The 16,792-nt window shown below is 37.0% G+C and overlaps 1 protein-coding gene across 4 annotated transcripts; it reads right to left on the bottom strand.

The window, feature by feature from the left end:
• Positions 1–2,580: 2,580 nt before the first annotated feature.
• On the bottom strand, positions 2,581–15,375 carry VIP4 (leo1-like family protein). 4 transcript variants are annotated; one of them, XM_088984655.1, is made up of 12 exons: positions 14,921–15,375; positions 13,272–13,612; positions 12,524–12,659; positions 12,259–12,438; positions 11,611–11,787; positions 7,779–7,910; positions 6,098–6,277; positions 5,742–5,873; positions 4,748–4,858; positions 4,400–4,636; positions 3,881–4,042; positions 2,581–2,875 (listed from the first exon to the last, which is right to left on the bottom strand). In XM_088984655.1, exons 1-11 carry the CDS (start codon positions 15,041–15,043, stop codon positions 3,908–3,910), a joined length of 1,884 nt encoding a protein of 627 aa, XP_088840781.1. In that variant the 5' UTR covers positions 15,044–15,375; the 3' UTR covers positions 2,581–2,875; positions 3,881–3,907. The 4 variants fall into 4 exon arrangements, with proteins under 4 accessions (XP_088840781.1, XP_088840782.1, XP_088840783.1 ...); XM_088984656.1 differs by having other exon boundaries at positions 3,893–4,042; XM_088984657.1 differs by having other exon boundaries at positions 12,524–12,656.
• Between the last annotated feature and the right edge of the window lie 1,417 nt (positions 15,376–16,792).

Raw genomic sequence — 16,792 nt, 5'->3', positions numbered from 1 at the left:
TTTGCAAAATTTCTACAATTTTCTGCAATTTCCTACAAAAATTCTGTAACTTCTATAGTTTTATGCAAAATTGTTGTAATTTCTGCATTTTCATGCAATTTTTGCAATTTCTACAAAATTCCTGATATTTTCATGCATTTTTCGAATTTTCTGTAAAATTGTTGTAATTTCTGCATTTTCCTGCAAATTTTCTCTATTTTTTATTTTTCTACAAAATTTCTAGTATTTTCATGCATTTTCTGATTTTTTTTTGTAAACTCGTTGCAATTTCTGCATTTTTCTTGCAAAATTTCTACTCTTTTTTGCAAGTTCTGCAAATTTCATTTATTTTTCATGCATTTTCTGAATTTTCTACAAATTATTGCAAATTTTCATGCATTTTCTGCTTTTTTTTTAATTTTTATTATGGGTAAAATTGAAAATCATGGCTGATTCTGATTCCAGCCTCTTAATGAACCAAACAGCATAAGTCAGAATCTGATTCCGATTCCGGTCTGAACCAAACAACCAAGTGAAATAGACCATTCCAATTCCGATTCCGATTCTGATTCCAATCACAGGCACCAAGATACTAATTTCCCAATCTTAGCTGTCTGTAAAATATAAACATATAAACAGATCTTGTAATACTTCTGCCCATATGCTATCCCAACAGGCAAAGTCCCATCCATTAGAATTTTTTGAATGTAATGTCTACCCTGAAGGGATACCTCCTGTGGATCAGTCTGTAAATATTTCCTTTTTTTAATAGATAGTGTTATTTACCTTCCAAAAAAAACAATCGTCAATTAACGGCACTTGTATAAAAGACAATATTCACTCAAACAATTCACAATTCACAACCGATGGTGGTTCAGTTTAATTTATCCAAGACCTCTATCAAATCCCAATGCCACCAAGGTCTGGAGAAATTGGATTTAATCCTCATAAAATTGGTGTTTACACCTGATTCACATTTGCGCCCCACAATGCCGATGATAATATCAGACCCGATGATGTCATCATCGGGAGGAGAATATGGTTTTTAAAATCGAACTGGACCGGATGGTTGAACCGGAAAAACTGGGAATTGATCATATGACCGGTTCTATTTTTCCCCAAAATCATTAATTTTGGTCAGCAAATCACTGAACTAGCTGGTTAACCATTTAAATGTTTTTCAATTTTTTTTATTTTGTCAGAGTGGATCGACCGTTCGAACCGATAACCAAACCCCTAACTGGTTCGGTTTAAAAACCATGATGTTCCCAATACAAGGCGGAGATGCGTTGTGGGATGTTGTGGGGTGCCCCGTCGTGGGGCGCAGATCTGAACTCGTTTACACCATTTGGATAGGGGATCAGATGTTCAGATCTTCTACCCACGAGCTGTTCCCATATTTTTATCCACTAGACATTATAATTGTGCATTGGGAATATCTCCCTTGTAATTCTTAGGAAAATATTCTCAATACATGATAGTTGCGCTTTGTGGGTAGAGATGTAAAAGCAACTTATGAGTAGCGGATCCCAATTGTTTTAACAGTCCTCTTCAACCGTGCATTAGGAACATCTCGATACGGTGTAAGCACAATTATCTGCCCTCAGTTGTAAGGGTTAAGAGAAGGGAATGGGCTATCCCCCATAATGTAGTCCCATGAAAGAAAAAAAAAAAAAAAAAACTGATGGGTGCTTAGACCTACCTAAACAGGTCCCCCTCGAGTTGGGCGAGCTGAGGAAGAAGATAAAAAGTTCTTTACTTCTTTAAGTTTCAAAAAGATATTTTTTGAAATAACGATGCCATTTAATTTTTTTCGCACATGTGAATGGAACCAGATCTACTCCTCACACATGGGTGCCTCACAGGCACATCCACCGTCTATTGGGAACATCTCCCGTGATTAATAATTTATAAATACAAGAGATATTCCCAGTGCACGGTAGAATGTGCGTCTGAGGTCAGTGTGAAACACCATGTGAGGAACAGATCCGGTCTCCATGTAAATGGGATGCCCGTATAAATTATATATGTTTCAATTTAATTGGTAGTGCACCCCGATACACTAAATCGAATACAGGAGATCCGAACTCACAACATTGCGGCCAATGTCGGCATCATCAGAATCTTTGTTTTTGTGTTAACACATAAGTTGCTCCCGTAGGGCTAAGGAGTCGTACACTCAGTGATTGAATCACATGAGAGTCTGTTAGTATAATGTGAAGAGTTTATATTACGTACCTGCGGGTTTGAAGGATACAACTTAAGCTTGAGTTGAGATTTTGTCATAATGGGTCCAAGCTTAAAACAGTGTAAAATACATAATCAGACTAACCCGAATTGTAACCATAATTTGAATATAATACCTCCTCACACAGACCTCACAAGTGGGATGTATGCGTTTAGTGTGGGGAGCAAATCTCATAATATAAAGGTGTGTTAACTTTTGCTCCCTCAAATGTAGTAGTTCCATTGTTTCATGATAGATGATGAACTCATACCTCTTTTTTTCTCTTGGGATGAGATGACTTTTAACATCCACCAAAGGGTATAGGTTCTGGCACTCCCATGCAACCACCCCACAAAACACATATAAGTCAGCAGTGGGAACAAAGTCAACATATAAGTTCTCTTTCTTTCACTTTTCAATAGATATGCATGCCGGGTCAATAACATTAACAAGACGTTCACAGCATCATCTTTGAATTCGACTATAGCACGTTTGAGGGGTAACACCGTTTCAGTGTCCAAAACGGAGTACAAAATGAACAAAATAACATGTTATAGATGACCAATTCCCTATGAAAATTGAGCATCGAAAGACTAGAATAGAGGCTGATAGGATGAACAATGGTCCAACGCCAGAAGATAAACATGACTTGATCCTCCATCTCAAGTCCTGCAAGAAAGCATTCAAGTTGTATCAAGAAGAAAAAATTGTATCTGGTGTTGTGGTGCACATTCAGGATGAAAAGATAATTTAGACTAATGTGTGTTTTTTTTTCTTTTTGGTTGGTGCATTTTCTGCATGTAGATGTAGAAACAAGTAGTTTAGGAACATCTCCTTTGCCAACAAAAGCAATGGGATATCAAAATAGATAGATTTGGGCAATGCATGATATATTTAGAATAGTAACAAAGTTTCCTAGGGAATGAAAGCATAGAACTGAGGCACAATGAAGTTAGAGTTGTGGATGAAGCTTCAGGCTCATATTGATCATGGGTTGACAATGTGAATCAAACCCCATAAGATACAGTATCCCCTTAGGGGTGATCATTTTCATTTCTAGCCTGGTCAGCCCAGAAACTTCCAGGCTTGGGTCTAGATTTTGTGTACAGGTTTGGCCCGCAATATTATAAATATTATAACATGTCAAAATATAAATATTATATATTTATTATAATATTTATAAATACATTGTAAGATATGTTTATATTAACATTATAAATCAAATATAAATTACGTGTAGAAGGACAAATATATAAATTAACATTATAAATCAAATATAACTTTTATGACCTGCACCAAAACCAAGGCAAGTATATAAATTACACGTATATTCTTTATATTATAATAAATATATATAAAATATATATACTTGTATCATATTTGTATTATATAACATTATAACATTACAATATTTTATAATATATAAAATATAACATGTATATTCTTTAATATAAATTACATTTGTATCATATTTTATTATTTTATATTTAATGGCAAGGCCCAAAGCTTGGCCTGGCCCATGATCACCCTTAATCCCCTTCTTCACTAATAGTCAACTGTTAGTTGATGACTGGTCACAAGGTTTGAGTCCTATTTGAGGAGATTTAATTCATTTACATGCATGCTGCACGGTTAATGATAGTAAGGGTCTAATAGGCAGCATTTCTGACTCACTGCTATTCTGACCATTTGAAGCTGGTTTCATTCCTCGTCACTATCATAAACAAATGCCATTCTACGATGGGTTGTTGCCTTTCTTGGAGGAGACTCGCCATCTGACTCGATCTCCTTGCGCTTGAATCCACTTCCAGACTCCCTCCCTCTTCTCCTTGGCTCCTGCAAGAAATCCAAGAAACTTCAACTTAAACAACTGAATTTCTTTATGAAAAATTCCCTTGATGCAGGACACTGTTTCTGACATCTGGAAATCATGATCACCATGTCAGCTAACTAGTCAACTACTTGGTTTTTATAATGGCCACCAAATGATACATTACTCCAAACATCATTTGTGATTGTACTTGTTTATTTCCAGTCTATATGAATAATAATTTCCTTGCATAATTTTCAGTCTTGCTCCAGCACCTTTAGATGCAAAGCAGTAACCATACATAATGCACTGTATGCAGGAAGCAATAAGTGGAAGCCTTTGATCAAAAGAAACAAGGAATATTTGGGCAAAGAGCTGTGCACCTCATCTTCCTCTTCTGATGCTTCATTTGCACCTGTGTCCTCTTCCTCCTGCTCATCATCCTCCTCATCTCCATTCTCTGGCTCTTCTGCCCTCTTACGTGATGGAGATCTTTCCCCTTCATCTCCATCACTTTCATATTCAGATTCCTCTCTCTCACTTTCAGAGAACTCTTCAACTGGACGCCGAGATGATCGAACAGCTGGCAAGGATGGTTTGCGTGGAATATCCTTGTGTACCTGCAAATACATATTACAGCAAGATTTATCATTTTATTAAGAAAAGAGAGAGAGAGAGAGAGAGTGTGTTGCAAAACACTGTTATTTCTGAAAGCACTGAAGTGGCAGTACCCTCTTTGCATTCATGATACGTTTTTCGGCCTGTGCTTCCACTTCCAGATCTTCCTCAAAACGATGTCGAGCAGCCGAGCGACGAGATTCATAATAATCAGGCTCATCATCCTGCACAACAGAGCAGGGGAAAAAAGACAAAAGATTGACTAATGTTCCAAAGATGGAGGAAAATATGCTTATGGACTAATGTGCCAGTAAATGCTATCCTAGACACAATTGTACTCAGTCTTAATCCCACATTCCATCCATTTGGGTTCAGCTACATGGATCCTGCCCTTGCCATTCTACTCTATCGAGAGCAATTTTTCAATAACTTTGCAAGTCCTTAATTCATTTTACCACCTAAGACCATGTTTTCTTTGATCTTCCCCTTGCTTTTCTAGAGCCTTCTACTCACATTAAGTCACACCTCACTGGTGAGGTCGTCTATAGCCTTCTACTCACATTAAGTCACTCCTCACTGGTCAGGTCGTCTATAGCCTTCTACTCACATTAAGTCACTCCTCATTGGTGAGGTCGTCTATCCACATGAAAAAACCATCTCAGTTGACTTTCCCCATGTTGCCACTAATTGGAACTACTTCCAAGTCCTCTCTAATGTGCTTAGTTCTGACCTTGCCCTTTCTAGTCTTGTCACCCATCCATCCCAACATCCTCATTTCAGCTATATCTAGATCAGCATCACATTACCTCAATCCATGTCAACCTTATATCCAATGATTTACTGAATCTTTTCTCAGTGGTTATAACTCTTAAATATTGAATTTTTTTAATTAAAAGCAGCTTTGTTTACAAAGAAAGGGAGCAATTCCCCAATACTACAAAGAGAACATAACCTTGTATCTCATGTCCATGTTGAAGATTCCTGATTCTCAAACTAGTAAAACTCTCCCCACCCCACAACACCCCAAAAAAATAAATAAATAAAAGGCAAGCATGCACGTGCACATACGCACACACACGAGAGAGAATAAAATAGCTCATGACAGACCTCATCAAGTGCTTCCTCCAAGAACCCAGGTGAGAGTTGCCGCCCCTTCTCTACAGTTTGTGTGTACTTCCTGTTGACCTTTTCTCGCTTACGATGCAGAAGTTCATTAGCTCTAATAGTTTGACTTTCAGCCTGTTAAAGAATAAAGACCATGAAGATTGAAAAATCTACAACAAAATTTAGTCAAAAAGAGATTTGGTGAGGGACTAGGCCATTAGTTGCAAGTTTAACCAAAGTACCGGGAGCATACAGGAAAATACATTGATGTTTTGTGATTTCAAACACAGTAATGCTAGGTGATAGAAATAACTTCAGTTCACCGAGGTTCTATGTTAATAAGCAGCAAGTTTAATTACCTTCTCTTTCTCCTCCTTTTCCCTCTCAGGATCAATGTCAGTGATGCAATTCTTAACTTTGTAAACCTTTTTATGTCGTGAGTCAACAAGAGCAGTCAATAACCGATGAGAGTTTGATGACAAGGAAGATGGCATAAACCTCATCTTCCTTAGGAGTCTCCCTTGTGATTGAAGGATTCCCTACATGATAACATACAGCACCAGGAAAATTTTCTAATCAGGTAATAGCACAAACAATAGAATAGACAAGGGGGAAAAGAGCATAGCTTTACCATTCTGTATGAATGTCAATTATTATTATATGAAACCTAACCAATCAGCAGCTAAGGGTACCTAAAGGAAAACCCAGGAAATTGAAACCCTGGCCTTCAGGCAAATGCAATAATGATGGTTATGTATGAGGTTATTGTTCCACAACAGGGTAAGAGAGTATAATGACCTCTCTGTAACAAACAATGTCAAACACATATTCCTTTCTTATGCTTACATAAAGGATATACGGAACCATTTCCACTCTTTTATGTGCTTGACAGAAACTAATAGCTGAAATCTTGGAGCTTTTTGGTTCTCAAGTTCTTCCCCTGATGCTACAAGGGCAAGAATCATCTGGGATGTACTAAAGTACGGAAGTAACATTCTCCAGAGTGTTTGGACTGAGAGAAACTCCAGAATATTGAAAATAAGAAGCAAGCTTATTGATGTTGTGGTCGTGAGATGGATTATTGGGTTTCAAAAAAAGGAGTTCAGGGGTATTTCCAAAGATTCTATCCTTTGTGGGTGGCTGGTGGTTGCTGGTTTTCCCCACCAAAGAAAATACATGATTCAAGCTTGGTGCCACCTGTTGGTACATGGCAGGTATGGTACACATGCTTAGATATAGCTTGAACTATATTGTTTTGATTTATTCAGGACCTGTAGGGGAATTTCTTGCAAGGTCTAAAACTTTCTTTCTCATGGGGTTAGAATGAACTTATTGTATACAGGACTTGTATTGGATAATGAATGCTGGCACTACAGGCCCATGGAACACTGGTTCAGCAAATTCATTAAGTCATTGGTTTCTAGGATGAACAACACTTTCAGGTAGGTTCCAAGATCAGCTAATGATCTCACTAATTGTCATGCAAGGGAAGTAGTAGGCAAGATGAGCCACTCATGAATAGGGATGCAACTTGGATTGGCCTAAGTTAGCATTTTACACTGCTTTGGGCTCAGGCCTTTAGGCAGATCAAAATTTTGACAAAGGCCCAACTTGAGCCCACCCAAGTTGCACCCCTACTCCTGAATGAGGATCAGGAACTCGAATTCAACCAATAGATACATTGTACAGTTCTTATTTTTTTGTGTTTTCTCCTGCCAAGACCCGGCTGTCATGCTCTTTGTTCCCCCTCTTGAGACATCCTCAAGAATAGGGGTCTTTCAAATCTATTTATAATAATTAATAAAATTCTTTCATTGTGGTTACTATAAAGAAATCAATAAAATGTCATATCAGGTGTGAGGAAACAGAGACAATTAGATATATTAAAATAAGAAAATTTTGTAAAGGAATGATGCTTATTGAAACTCAAAGATTGCCAACTCATGCATTCAGATTTCAAAAACCCTAAACTGGAACCACCTGGAACGAAAACCAACTATTAATTTCTGAGCACTAGCATCAGGAGATTGGAAAAGCCACCTTTCCATGTCGAAGGAAAAGATGTGCTTGATCATGCAATGCCTCTTGTACAGATATATCAAGAACTTCATTCCCAATTAACAATTGCAAACTGCCGTCCGACCACCTTACAAAACGTGCATTGCTTTCGTACTGCATACAAAACAAATCATCGTGTATACTCACAGAACAGATAATGTCAATGAGTTTTCTACCAGCAACAGTGAATTGTATTAATTGAAGGATAAAAGAGAAACATCTATGTATCCAAAACAAATACAGAGATGACGACGCAGAACAGCTCAATCTAACTGATATCCTTATTTTCTTTTACAGCTAGTATGGATTTACATCAATACCCAGACCTGGTGTCCGCCATAAAAACTGGGTCCTGGTTATTCCATTTCTTGCAAGGGCATCTGATATTATATTATTGGTTTTCACTAATAATGTCAAGAGGTTTGGCAATAAATTTAGTGCCATCTAACAGCACTAAAGAAAAATACCAATTTCTAGCTTCCAGTTGAGCAATAGATAGCAGCAGAAAAATGAAAAAGTACAAAAAAGAATGTAACGACATACAGTATTCCTCATGAACTGCCATATATGCCAATATTACTAATTCAACGATTATACCACTGCTATTCTCAGAACAGAATCTATAATGTTATATACTTTGTATTTCTTTTTTTTATCAATAACAGAACTTCATTAGAAATATTAGGAATTAAAAGACAGGGAGAGGTAAACTATCTTAACTCTCCACAAACACAACACTGTTACAGCTGAGCCCAAAACAACTGATTCCTCCCCAGCCCTTGTTTTGCTAAAACATCAGCAAAACTATTTGCTTCCCTTTTAACCCAACTGAACTGCACTTCCATATCTTGAATCATCCACTCAAATCTCTTTTTTTCATTATTAAAAATCCAGAATCCTTTATCATCCTTTTGCAGCCAATCCAAAACCAGCTCTGAATCACCTTCTACAATCAGCTTTCTGACATTCAGATCTTTTGCCTTTTGCATATATACTTTGTATTTCTTCTGAACATGATTCAAAGATAAAAAACTGGAATTATTAGTCCAAGTTGACATGACTAAAAAGTAACAGAAAATGGTAACTTCCAGATGAGAAGATAGCCATACAAATATGGCCATTTCATTTCATGTGATATGGCCTTCATTTCATACAATGACACAGGTCAACCAGCATAATATTCCAATTCCCAATCGCTTACCTATTTGTGAGATTCTGAAGAAGAAATAATGAAAAAAACAGATAACAAGAAGTGATTTTGGACTTTCTTAAAAAAAAAAAAAAAAAAAAAAAAAAAAGAAGAAGAAGAAGAAGAAGTGATTTTGGAGTCTTTTCGTAACCTAGAGCAAGGGTAGTCTACACTTGAAAAGCCCTTCAACTTCAATACTGTTTTTCACAATGAATAGCAATATCCCTGCTTTAAGAGTTCTAGCTAGGTACCAAATAATGACATGGTAAAATGGAAGAAAACTGATATGACACAATACACATACAGGTTTACATGTACCATGCATAGACGATTGCATATTGGATTGTCTGGTTCCATCTATATTCTACTCACACCACTTGTCAAAAAATGGTTTTGATGATTGAGATACAAAGATGGGTGATGAAATTTCCATTTTAAGCAAAAAATCTACAATTCCACATCAACAGGTTCATAGACATGGTATAAATAATGGGGTTAGACATCTAACCACAGGCTGGTGTTAAGGGGTGTCAAAAGCATTTTGACCCCCCTCCTCCCCCCCCCCCCCCCGTCAATCACAGTCTCCACCTCCTGATGAACGTTAAAAAGAACCAAGGATTTAGCTACTATATGCATAGATTTATTTGCCACGTCCTCTATAGGCAGCTGGAAATTCATAGAGAATGCCTTATCAATTCAGTATTTCCTCTTCAGATTACAGACACTCACATGCTGAACAGTTGAAGCCACATAACCAGCATCCCCAAATTTAACCAGACCCTTCCTTCTCTTGGAAACCAGACACAAGGGAAGTTCTATACTTCCCTAGCCCTTCAAATCCCCCCTCCAAGCCACAACTACACCACTTCCTTCCCCCTCTCCCCCCTTATCCATATTATGCTCCATGGAAATTGCTACAAGTGACATCAAAAACAAGCAAGAGCCTTGATCAAAATAGAGTTGAAAAATGCAAAGTACCCAATGTCGATCCAAAAAAGTAAGATGCCCAAGATATCTTCATCTTTAAGTAACAAGGGTAGGAAGAATGGCAACATGTCCCTAATTAGTTCTAATCAAAGGGGTGCAATGGTGAGTTCACAACCCACCAACACCTACAGGACCTATCCAGCCTTTTCTGTAGTATGTCCTTGAGGCACAGCTGACTCTAAACCCATTCTTCTCGGGCCTATATGGGTTTTATTGAACTGATTTGGCTGCCCAATCTTTATTTCATGTGCAAACTTCAGTTTTTGGTAGTTCCTATTTTCCATTTGAAATCTTTAGTAGTTCCTTCGAGTCATTTAGTTGCAGAACCTACAGTATTTTAAGTACTCAATTATTTTCTAATTTTATTCCTACTGTCCTAGGTTTGTTTGTAATAGTTTCTATTTCAGTATCTTGATCTTAGTGCTAATTTGAAATTCTATGTAGGAATAACTCATCACTAAGAAGATTCTTTATTATGCCTAGTTTTAACTTCAAGTCTAACCAAGTTTTCCTAGGTGATATAGGACCACCCAAATGGGCATCACCTAGCCTTAAAAAGATGAGTTGTTGCTTAGGCAATGCCCCGAGAACTATGCTAATAGGAATAAGTGATCTACCAATTCTTCCAAAGACTTGCACAGACAAGGCCTGCTGATAATTTGAACTTATCCACAATATAAATGATCAACCATAAAAAACCTATGAAGGAGAACCAACTAAATAAAAGACTCTATTTTCGGAGGAGCCACCTGACCAAATAAAACCAGCTTGTACAGACATATTACATCTTAACAGAAAATTTTGCAGTCAGCTCTACTCTCAAAGTAACCTCATCCTTTTGGCCCAACAATATAAGGATAGTTTCAAGCTTTTGGAGGAGAAACAAGCATTTACTATCTTCATCCTCAAAAGAGACCTTAACACCAGAGGCCCCTCCAAACAAAAATAACCAATCAATCTCCCCACCTGAGTAGATAGAAACAAAGTCTAGAGAACTAGTCACTGGAATTCCAGATGTCACTCTAATCATCTTGCTAAATCTGATTTGGGACCCATCCCACACTTTGAATTTTGTTAATTTCATTTTGAGTTTCTATGGGTTGCTTCTTTCATTCTAATTATTTTCTGTTATTTTAGAAGTCCACATTCAGCTCTTGTTTTGGCCAATTAACCTTGTGCCTAGTGTTAGCCCAAAGTCCCTTGAATCCATTGAAATCCAAGAATAAAACCCTAGTTTTCACCCATTAAGATTTTTTAGAGTAACTGTTAAAGATTTTATTAATTGTAGAAAAGAATGATATACAAAAAATATGTGCTTAGCATCTCCCAGGGATTGTAGGCCAGTCCCTGCTGTCTAGCCCATCTATCCCTCTTTAATTTACGCACAACCCTGGTAGCTGAATCTAGCAAGTATGCAACTTTTGATTAGTGTATCATACTTTAAACAATTAAAGAAGAAAACGTCCACCATACAGAAAAGGTAAATATCGAATCACTGTTCTAGAATCTTCAAAGTCCAGAAGCATCTCTTATATGGTACCCGTTGCTGGATCATCATAAGTTGCAGTTAAACAAAACCTTTTTTTTTATCAATAACAAAACCATTTAACAATAGCAGAAATTATGGCCTTTACTTACAGACATTGTGCCATCTGGATTCCGAACTCTCCTCCACCGAACAATATTGTTTTCCAAGCGGATACGTTTCTTAGATCCAGATTCATCTGTTACAAACATATCCTCTTCTACATATGTCTTTGGATCAAATGGCTTTGGTTCAATTCCCATTATATTAGAAACCTTGATCATGTTCATCTGCAACACAAAAGTGGCATCAGTACATGAATAGGAGATAGTATTGATTATCAGTGGAACTGATGAAACTAAAACTGACAGTCATCAACTTGGTAAAATTTGAAAGCCCCCTAGAATGAATGGTGACAACATATGACTGATAAAAGCACAGGTGAATAAACAAAATACATGTGAAATATTAGGAGATATTGAAGATAAAGTACAAAATTCTTTCATGTAATCAGAAAAGCTTAAGAGCCACTTGTATATGGAATGTGCCATGTTGAGGCTTCTACACTGCACCATCAGGTTAGATTTCAAAGAAGATAATTGTAACCGAAAATGTGTCAAAGAAAATAAATCATACTAATTATTTAATATGAAAACAGAGTATGTTTAAGTAAATAGATCCTACACAAACAACAGCTGAAAAAGGATAGATTGTATTTAGGAATTTGTCAAATGAACATACAAGAAAGGTCAAAGATAAACCTTATCTGGCAGACCCGGGGGTGGACGTAGCGGAATTTCTACTTCCAGAGGGTTGCCAAGAGGTTTCTCTTTAGTTTTCTGTTCAATGTTATCTTCTGATTCATACTGTGCATCTTCATCAGGCACTATATCTTCTGGTCTCAGATCCTTCTCATAGCCCTCTTCCTCCATAGGGGATCCCTAATAGAAAAAACAAGATTTATTTGTTTATTTATTTAATAATTGCTTAGGAAAGTTACTATTATCATGCTGAAAAAACACTGACATGTGACTCTTGCTCAAGATCATTTTGAGTTGTATACTCAGCAGGTTCATCCTCATCAGAATCACCAAAAACATCTCGGATCTCAGCTGCTGAATGTGAGATATGGCCCTCATCTTTCTCTTCACTAGGTGACCTACTGCAAGAAAAAAATAAGTTGCCCAGGTTTGTCAGTAAGTTCAAAACATATGATTATTTTGGTAAAGAAGTGATGTAAACATTTGTGTCATGTAACAGATCTCTTTTTTCTGAACATGTGGGGGAGACAAATTGCTTAAAGAGCAGAACATTAAGTGTATTCAAATTTCAGACAAACAGAGAAAGATAGTATTGAAGTGGTAGGTAAACCAGCAGTTTTCTGGGCCAAAAAATCCAGAAGAAAAGACCGATATGGATTTAAAAATTTACAAAATGAAAAGCCACTTTGCAAGGGAAAAGGTGAGACCTGACACCCCCAACACATAAGCAAGACCAGAATTAAAGTAGAAAAAAATTTGCAATAATTAGTAAAAACAAAGTAAACACATTTTAATAGTCGCGTAACAATGCAAAAGATATTCTGAAGATGAAAAGAGAAAAATCTCAAGGGAAAACATTTGGGAATATGTAGCAACTATAAATGAAACAAGTACAAGGCAGATCACCCATGCATCAAGAAAATTGTAGATATGGATAACAAGCACAAAGAGCAATCAGTAACATAGAGATGAATAAGGAAAAATAACAAAAAGATTACTAGATGGCAAATTACCTTGGCCTTGCAGCCTGATCAACCTCCTCATCTTCGTTGTCAACATATTGGTTTTCCTCAGAACGCTCTGATTCACTATCAATTACTTCCCTTCTCCTGCTGGTTACAACTCTTTGACCATACTCTTCTTGGTCATCACTCTCAACTTCTTTTCCTTCACTTTCTTCCCTTTGATCACTAACTTCTCTTTCTGGTGAACTTTGAGCCCTTTCACCCTCACTCTCTCCAGGATCAGGATCTACATCATGTAGTTCTGCATCACTCTCTACTTCTGCCTCGCCTTGACCCTCAATTTCAGCCTCACCTTCACCCTCAAGCTCCGCCCCACCCTCCCCTTCATCCTGGGCAAATAACCATTACCAAATGATGTTAGAATCCAGCAACAGTACTTCATTTTTTGCTTTAGCACATTCATCTAAAAGTGAAGGGAAAATCAACAAGTTGAGAAACCACTAAAATTACAGTAAGCATTATAGCTCTTAATTTTATACAGTAAATCTGTTGTACTAAATGTTATAGTTCTTAATTTTATATAGTAAGTTTGTTATTGCAACAGAAGTACTTGTCCTCATTGTATAGCTCCTGATTCTACATGAACAATACACATATATATACCCTTGTTGGGTTTATACCAATATGCCTTTACATTCTTGAAAGAATATGTATTATGAACTTGAAGTTAATCTAGGGCTTCTGTCAAACAGCTTTATATAGGTTCTAGTGTAATTTCAATAACAGATGAATTATACTAACCCCATGTCCCATTTAACAATTCAAAACAAGTACAAATCATCAATATACATTTCAGAACTCATAAGCAGTCGGGCTTGAATCAAATATATATATAGCCATATAGGAAAAGCAAACAAGAAATTGTGGGCGGACCAACTCAAATATATACTAGCTATAACTCATATTCTTCTTCTGATGTGGTATACTGTTTTAAAATGCTAATGTCGGCCTGCTCGAAAACTTCTCATATAAATTCAAATAGTTCTTTTTTCACATACAATTTAGACATAGAGACATACTCTAACTCCGAGTCCCCTTTAACAATCCAAAACAAGTACAAATCATCAAAATACATCTCAGACGTAGTCGGGCTTGTATCAAAAATAATTAGGAAAAGCAAACAAAAAATTGTAGGCAGACCAACTAACTCATGTTCTTCTTTTAAGGTAGTATTCTGTTTTAAAATCCTAATGTCAACCTGCTCAACAATTTCTCATATAAATTCTTTTCACATACAATTTATACAGAGACATAATTACTCTAAGATACAACCATTCCATTGTGTTTTCAATTATCTGTTCTTTTATAAAAAAAAAAATGGGTTAGAAATAAATGAAACATTGTTTCCAATCAAAAAGAAATAAATGAAACATCGGTGTGTACCCATAAATTTTCGCCTCCAAATGTTATAAGGAAAGACGAGAAAGTTTACCCATTTTTCTTATCAGCCAAGGCACCGAATAACGAATTCAGATATCAACGTTTTCCCCAGAAAATTGTATTTAAAAAAAAAAAAAAAGTGATGTATGTACATCTGAGAAAACCTAGGAGAGAGGCGTTGGGGAGATCATGAACCGTATCAACTGTTTCAGGTAAGAATAATAATAAAAAAAAAAAAAAAAGTCGAGAGAGATTACAGAGATATAATCGCGTTGTCGTGCTACTTCGTGCTCGGAATCAACCTCCTCTTCTTCCTCTTCTTCTTCAGACTGATCACCGAAGAGGTTCTGCATCATCTGGTGCCGCTTTTCTTCACCCATCTCGTTCAATCTGGAATTCTGGATTTCTTTCTTCTTCAGAGCCCTCTTACACTAGCTGTTCTCCCCTCGTAGTCACAGAGCAACAAAACAAAGATGAATATTGAATAAAATTGTCGAAGATGTTAAAGGTGTAAAAATAGAAACTATCAAATTAAGACCCTCTTCCTAATCAATAGATGGGCCGGGACATAAACAGCATTTTGTTGGACCCGAGACCGAGCCCGGCCCGAATCCGAATTTGATAAAAAGCCCGAGCCCGAGCCCAAAACATGAGAATGAGTCTACAAGAAGATTGATTCTGGAAATTGTTCAATAGGGTTTTGATCAAACCCAAACCAGACTCTCCACCTAACAAATTTATTCTCTTTGTCCTTGCTTTTCTGGCCTAGAAAAATCCCACTGAACTTGGACAAAGGACAAGCTCGATTTTTTGGGGGTGAACATGAACGGAATTAAACACAAAGAAAAATAAAACAATTACAATCTACTAGGCTTAGTGGCTTACTAATTACTAAACCAAACTACTACAAGGGGCTTTCAGTGAAGCACGACAAGCCAACTCGTGCGCTACTATGTTACTTGACCACTTGATGTAATACAACAAAATGGCAAAGAGGACTCATCGTCGGTGGCTATGCTCGCTGGTGTTGAGTTCGCGGTGAGCTAAGATTTTAACAATGAAAAGTGAAGTCAGTTCGCATATGAGAGAGAGAGAGATTCATTGCCATCGGCGGTGCCTGTGTTCGTTGTCTCGCCGGTGCCTGAGTTTGCATCCAAGATTTGAGAGAGTAAGTGAGAACTAAGAAGAGGAACGAGAGAGAGAGAGAGAGAGGAGAGGACTCACGTCGATCTACTAGAGTTTACTGGTTGTGCCAGTGAGTGTTCATCGGTTTTGTGTTTGCCTAAGAGTGTGAGGTTGTGAGTCACTATGAAAACTAAGAAGAGGTTCAGCTAACCGACTTAGACAATAAAGAGATGAATGAGAAGAGGGGTTAGGATATTAGGGTTTTTTGGTTTAACCTATAGGTCAGGCTGGGCTTTTTTAACAAATTCCGAGCCCGCCCTATAACACAATCGGACTTGGGCTTTTAGGCTCGAGGTCAAACCTACGGGCTCAAATGTGTGATAAAGGGGTGCTTAAACACGCCAAAATATAGCCAGGAATGGTGGGAATGAGGACGAAGGATTAGCTGAACGTGATGGCTATTCAATGGACTGTATGGACTCTAGAACCCATGATAATTTTCAACGTCATTAATAAATTTTGAGGTGTGAATCGCATGTAATTTATTATTGATGTGGAAAATTATCATGGGTTCCATAACCAGCCGAACAGCCATAGCATTCAGCTAACCCAAACAAGGCGATGAATTCCTACAAGTAAAAACTCTCCAAACGGGGGAATCCAGCCAAACATATATGTATGGAACATTTTTTCCATGAATTTGACATTGAATGGGAGATATTCCCAATGTGTGTCTTGATGCTATGTGCCTGGAGTATTTTTGCTTGCAAGAGATTTTAAGTTCTTTCATTTTATAGTCCAACCTGGTCCAGTTAGGAACTTATGTACTATGTGCTTAAATGTAACAATATTTTGAATCTTTTGTGAAAGATAATTGATAGTTTGTTCTTTTACCTATTTAATCAAATAATTGGAAATTTTGATATTTTTTCATGCTACTTTACTTAATTTTTAATAACATGTAACATTTAAATTAGGTGCATGTTTTAAACCCAATCAGCCAA

This window comes from Nelumbo lutea, chromosome 4 (assembly GCF_056320005.1).
Source record: "Nelumbo lutea isolate HS-2025 chromosome 4, American lotus-T2T, whole genome shotgun sequence".
In the NCBI taxonomy this organism is placed as follows: domain Eukaryota; kingdom Viridiplantae; phylum Streptophyta; class Magnoliopsida; order Proteales; family Nelumbonaceae; genus Nelumbo; species Nelumbo lutea.
The sequence above is the reverse complement of the archived record's forward strand: the minus strand, read 5'-3'. Positions and strand labels throughout refer to the sequence as shown.